Source organism: Capsicum annuum, unplaced genomic scaffold, assembly GCF_002878395.1.
Source record: "Capsicum annuum cultivar UCD-10X-F1 unplaced genomic scaffold, UCD10Xv1.1 ctg73312, whole genome shotgun sequence".
NCBI classification, from domain to species: Eukaryota; Viridiplantae; Streptophyta; class Magnoliopsida; order Solanales; family Solanaceae; genus Capsicum; species Capsicum annuum.
Window position 1 is genome coordinate 1 of NW_025883313.1, and position 6,971 is coordinate 6,971.

Sequence of the window (6,971 nt, forward strand, 5' to 3'; positions counted from 1 at the left end):
GATGTTGAACACGTCATAAGTGTTATGTGAGTTTTTGTTAGTTCATTTTCATTTTTAATGGACTAAATATTGATATTTTTTTTGTCTTTTATTGTGATCAATTAAAGCAAAATTAGATTAATATTGTTATTTAACTAGTTATATTATTATTTATTAACAGTTTCGTTTGTTTTTCAACTTCTCTACTTGATTTGAATTTGGTATCAAAAGTTATTTAATTTTGCAAATTATTAGTTTTTTTTTTTTTTGTAAATTTAAGACTTGATTAACAAGTAGTAACTTCATGTAATTTTATGTTGTAAATATTTATGTAATTAACAATTTAAAGTTTAAATTAAAATTATGAAAATAAATATATTTTTAAAAGCGGATTGGTCCGTGGAGGTCCGCAGCCCACACTTTGATGGATTGGGCTTGCTATTTTCTGACCCGTCATGTTGATGGGCCATCTTGGCCTGACCCGTCGAATTCCAAAGCCCGTGTGCACTAGCTCAAATGGGTTGGGCCAGCCCGTATTGATAGCCCTAAGTACAATACAAATATTATTCAAAAAGTAATCTTCTATTTTATTCCAATCGTTTATCTTTACTTATTTATTTTTTATTTTGAAATGTCCAACAATACTTATCCCTATATTCCCTTTTTGGCTGTTATTTATTGTTTAGCCTTGCTTCAAAAAATATACTCCCTCTTTAAAAAGAATACTACAACAACAACAACAAATTCAGTATATTTCCACATAGTTGGGGTCTGGGAGGGTAAAATGTACGCAGTCCATATCACTACCTCCGAAGCAGTAGAGAGACTGTTTCTGATAGACCTCCGGCTCAAGACCTCTTTAAAAAAGAATGATCTATTTAAATTTTACACGGAATTTAAGAAAATTTAAAAAGAAATTGAATCTTGTAGTCCTAAATTAAAGTTATGTCACATGCACGAAAATAACTTTTAATCTTGGAAAAAGTCATCATTTCCACCTTAAACTATTCCTGAAAAATCGAAGACACAACTAAACTATTGAAGTGACTAAATACACACCCATACTATTTAAAAGTGAATTTATTTACCCCTCGTAACTGACCTGGCAAAGAAAGTGATATCCACATTCCTACACGCGCGTGAAAAGCCAAAAAAATATTAAAAACTTACTAAAACGTCCACACATCATCATTCAATTGGATTTTAACAACTAATTATATTCAATTACTTTTCCTTTTAATATTTATATAGTTTTTATTTTCTTTCTTTACTTTTTTTTTTTTTAATGTATTTTCCTCTTTTTTTTTTTTTCTCTTCATCTTTGTCTTCTTTCATATTTTCTCCTCTCTTTCTCAACTTAATCTTTAATTCCTTAGCTCAATTTTTCTTTAACCTCCATGAATTCATCGTTGAGTTTATATATATACTTATCCTTTTAACTTTTTTTTTCTTCTTTTTTTTTCGACATTTTGTTGTAGATAGTTGTAAATCAAATTGAATTGGCTTGTTTGAATTTTACAAATTTGAGTTGTGGGTATCTTGAATTTCACGAGTTGAATTTTGAATTTCTTGTATTTTACTGAATTGCGTAGTGAGTTTCTCAAATTTTGTGAATTGAGTTATGGATTTATCGAATTTTACAGAGTTGAATTGGGGGTTTCTTGCATTTATGATTTGCTCGAGCAAATCATAAATCCAATTCGAGAAAATCCTATTGTGTTTATGATGGTGGGTTTATGATTTGCTCGAATTTGGGGATTATGATTTGTTTTTGTTTTTTTATGAATTGGGTTATGATTTGCTCGAATTTTATCGAATTGGATTTGGGTTTCTTGAATTTTATAAAATAGCGAAAGATTGTAAAACAATGAAAAAATTAAAGTTGTTTTGCTTGTTTGATTCGAGTTGCTTTGATCCGATCAAATTCGTTTTTATCAATAAATGGATTTTGCCCAAATTTAAACTAAAAAACAAAGATTGAAGTTGGTAATTGAAGAAGCAGCGGTAGGCTAGCTAGGGCTAGTGCAGATACTTAAAAAATTGATGGAGCTGACTTCCATTTTCAGTGGTGACTTCAATCGGATTTCTTTTAGATTTTTGAGCTAATTGTTTTACTGTTATTTTCTTTCTCTTTTTTTCTTTCTCGTTTCTCAAATTCTTGATAACCAAGATAATCATATTTTTCCGGCAATATGGCTTCCCCAAAAAACAAACATGTATCTCAGTATATGGGATAATTTTTATCTAGAAAAAGAAAAGAGATTAATCTTAAAAAAAGAAAAAAGTAAAAAAAAAATGTTATTGACACGTGTCAACGCGTGTACACATATTTAAGACAAAATCTGTTTATGACATTTGAAGGAGTAAATGATTTCACTTTAAAATAGTATAGGTGTGTATTAGGTCACTTCAATAGTTTAGATGTGTCTTCGACTTTTCGAGTATAGTTTGGGGTGAAAATGATGACTTTTCTCATGTCATGTGTAAGGTTGAAATTAAAGTGTTGCCAAAAAATGAAAGAGGTCATTCCTTTTCAACAAACTAAAAAAGAAAATAGATTGTTCTTTTTAAAACGAAGTAAGTACCACCACTTCTCGTCATATTCTTCTCGCTTTGTTTGCGCGTATGTTCTGTCCTTTCTTCTTAATATCCACCATCCAGGTTAGTAAAATAGATTTTTATCTCGTAATTTCGCATGACATTTAAATCATATAACTCTATCCTCTAATTCTTATATATAGGACTATTAATTGAAGTTTGAAATACGAAATTCAAACTTTATAAAATCACAATTTTATGAACATATGCATCATTTTGATCATCAAAACGTAAAAAATAAAATAAATTAATTTGATATCTTCCCGCTTTTTAAGTTATGGCTAAACATAAATAATTTGCGAACACTGGCTAGAATTTAAATAGTAGTCCTAAGTGGCTACCTGGTGCCACTTCCTCTCTACAAATGCAAGTCCATCCCAAGAAAATTTTCCCAAAAGTGTTACCTTGGCTGTAACAACTTATTCATAGATAGGTTTAGATTTCATATGAAAAATATCATTTGGCAAATGAAATAATAACTTTCGTATACAAAATTTCCAACTCTTTTTTCAAACACATTACGTATGACAACGAGCATGTTGAATATATTCTTCAAGAATAGTACATTTTTCTGGAAGAATTCAATACGACTGCGACATTATTTTCGGTGAGTCTGTGTTGCTTTGATAAATTTCAATGTCAATGATTATAAGAAGCAAAATTTCATTGCAAGACTCTTTTTGGAGTAGTGCTCATGTTATCATCCTTATAACTATTGGAAAACAAATCTTTGCATAGCTCACCATAGAATGTGCACACCAAGTCAATAAATACAGGACTTTTTAAATTCTTCCAACAGTGTAGTAATTCTTCTACATCCATTAAATCCCTTATTTTTCCTTCTTCAACAATCATTTCTGCTAGATAATTCTCGAAGCTTCTACATGCATCTTCAACATCATCTTGAAATATTACTACTTCTTTTTTAGTAGCTCCACTTAATCTTGCATAAGCTGGAGTTATTGGTGATGGAACTGGTGCTTTAATATGGCCTGCGTCACAAAATATCGACACATTTAGTAATAATTTAAGAAAAATGCATTAGCTTTTATTGTTTTTCCAAAAAATATTTCTGCGTGCATGAAGCATTTTGTGTTCACGCTGGATTCAGAGCTACGAAATTAATTACAAGGGCTCCACTTTTAGGGGGTGTGATGTAGATAGCTTATCATAATGCAAGCATTAGTGCCTGATTTCAGACTCAGAACACGTGACCTATAGATCATAGGGAGACAACTTTACTGTTGCTCTGAGACCTCCCTTGTAATGGCAAGTTAGGTCATGCATGTTTTGGTCAAAATGATCATGACCGTTATTAATTTGACTCATTTTGACCTGCTCAATTACTACGTACCCCCTACGCCCCGCCACCTTTAATTACCTGCATCGGAGAAACTTTTGAGCTCCATGACTTGGTCCTTCTCTCTTGATTGTCTCCTTATCGAACGAAACACCGAAAGAACTTGTGAAGCTTGCTTTTTACGGGTGATTGTATTGCTTTCACATCTTATTGAAGGACGAAAAATTCGAAGCCTTCTTATAAAGAGGGGCTTTCTTAGTCTTAATTTGAACTTGAACAACTTTACTATTTTCTTGCATGGATTGAATTTGAAGCAACATGAAGTGCTCATTTTCATTTTTGTTTTTGTACTTTAAAGGGTTGAGAAAAGAGTGTAGATAGATGAATCATAAAAAGTGAATGATGATTTATTATTGGGATGTTTTTGCTTTCAATTTTGTATTGACAAGAGAGTTGTGGGTGATATATAAGATTAAATTTGTTGAGTTGGGTGTATTAGGATGAAGAATAGAAAAATAAGTTGTGGGTTGCACGTTTTTTGATTTAGAAGAAGAAATTAAAGGTGGTACACCATGAAAGAAATGTCACCAACTCTTGCTAGCTAGTTGCTAATACTAATATACTACATAGATTTGATCTACATTTTAGTTTGTTAAAAGACGTGATGGCTATTAAGATATGAAAGATCAAAGATAAACAGTTAAAGATGATATATACCACTAAAGAGTGTGGCGGGATGAATGAGCTAGATCCTTCGGTCATAATTTGATGTATCAAGTTTGTGAAAAGTGTGAATGAAAAATGGAGGAAAAATAGTGGAGGAAAGAGAGAAACTAAAATGGAAAGTGTACTCTTGTAAGAAAAGTTTACTAATTCTCCCACATTGATGGGAGAAGGTAACTTTGAAGTGTTTATAATAAGAAGCACTTACTCCACATGGATAGTGAGGCGAGATTAAGGAGGTGCCTCATGCCATCATCGGTGCTCGGCTTCGGATCGATGAGATCTATTTGTTTTGAAATGCATGAACGTAACATAATGTGAATCTGAATTAATCGAATTGGTATGAATTTCGGAGTCAAGATACCAAATGATTTTACAAAAAAAATGACCGAAATGATTTCAACAATCATTATTCTATCTGCCGTAAAAAATATAATTGTATGGTAAAATAATATAGGTGCGTATTAAATAGTGAAATCGTTTAGCTGCGCGTAAATATTCAATTACAAGCTTTAAAAAAAAAAACATTTCCTTATTGATCTTTCAACTTCAATAATAGGTTGAACTTTATTTCCCTGCCCACATATAATCTTTGTCGAATAACATAATAATATATCTTCAATCTCACACCTTTCTATTTTTTTTAAATAGTTATATACAGTTTAAACTCATGTGAGCCAGAAGTCGCTCTTCCAATCCAAGAGTTCACACTATTGGGCCTAAAATATTTTTCCTAAACACATGTTTTAATTACGATAGTCCATGTAATCCTGGAACTATTAGCCCAAACCATCCATATTCTCTGTAATGAGGATAGCTAGGAAGCCATAAAACTTTGGGAAAATGATACTGTGTAGCTCTTTTTAAAATAAATAGGTTAAGTTTAACATTTTTTTAAAAAGTGATCAGTTGGATACACTATTTTTATTTTATAGTCATTTTTTAATTTGGGTTATTTTGACCCATGTAGTTCAGATACAGTTCATATACAATATTGATATGATTTTCAATTTGGATCATTCGGCCCTTTTAAAAAAATATCAGATTTTTTTTATAAATTTTTTAACTGAAAAAATCAATCGAACATATATAATAGGCGGATATTACTTTAAAATAATACAAAATAAAACCTTGAAACTGCTAGAGTCGTCGAGCATAATCTTAGTACACATTTACAAGATGACTTGTGATAATACGCCAACACTGCTTGAGTGCTTGTACAAAATCTCGTGTACGCTATCATTGACATATTTCGATATAAGTGACACGAGAACAAATAGACACAACAAGTAGAGACGAGACCAGGATTTGAAGTTTTTTGGGTTTTAAGTAAAAAAGCATAAAAAGTGAAGGAAAAAAAATATATATATGGCTATTGGGGTTCGAACCCACGTGTGTGGGCCAAAGAAGAATAAATATAGCTTCTACATAAAAATTATTGAGTTCGCCCGAACCCTCATAAGGTACTACTGTACCTCTGTCCCTGACAACGAGGTTCCATTAATTATGTATAACTTTCAAAATTATTGTGTGCGACATGTTTTGACAACTTCCATTGTTCTACTTTTAGTAATTGGTTAGGATTTAAACAGAATTTATGATACATCAACATATGAAGGTTGAGAATTTATTATACAACATATGAATCAAGCATGCTTTAATTCTTTCTAGTATTGTATTTATCATATATTGAAAACGAAACACCGAAAGGAACATATCTTTTTTTTTTTTTGGCAATAAAAGTCTTGTTTATATTAAATATACTATGCATCATAACAAAAGTTTGGGTACTAGAATCAAATCTATTATTACTATTACAAGCTCTAAAAACATCAAATCATCAATAACAAACTAAGGAGGAACTATCAAGTGAACCATGTCACTAACAAATCAAGATTTATGTGAGATGACATGAGATACAAGTAATTTGGAGACTTCAATTACATGTAATATATGTCTCCAAGCTAACGCATGCTAGCAAAGTGTGGACTATATATTATATCTTTTATTAATAAGAAAATGTGAAAACAATTGCCATAATTCCTGGGGGACTTAGGTGTTTGTAGACCACAAACTTTCCATGGACATATGGGCATGTGTCGTTACTAATGATATATCATCATTTTGTCACTTCAAATCTTTTATCTATGAAGGGGCCAAGCCAGAGGCCTTCATAAGGTACTCATTTCCTATAAACAAATTAATAGACAACTGATAATTCCTCATATGGCAGAAAAAGCAAAAAGGAACAAGATAATTTTCAGAAAAAGAGGACACAGATTCTTCATTAATCCCAAATAAACTTCTAAAAGATAACGTGACAGTGTGTTATTCTTTTAAAGCATTGGGTTTTCTTTCTCCGTCATGCCCC

General features: G+C 31.3%; 1 protein-coding gene across 1 annotated transcript; it reads right to left on the reverse strand.

Annotated features, from left to right (window-relative positions):
* Positions 1–1,510: 1,510 nt before the first annotated feature.
* Positions 1,511–6,252, reverse strand: LOC124894361 (transcription repressor OFP17-like). The gene is made up of 2 exons (XM_047405059.1): positions 3,959–6,252; positions 1,511–3,569 (listed from the first exon to the last, which is right to left on the reverse strand). Exons 1-2 carry the CDS (start codon positions 4,212–4,214, stop codon positions 3,241–3,243), a joined length of 585 nt encoding a protein of 194 aa, XP_047261015.1. The 5' UTR covers positions 4,215–6,252; the 3' UTR covers positions 1,511–3,240.
* Positions 6,253–6,971: the final 719 nt, after the last annotated feature.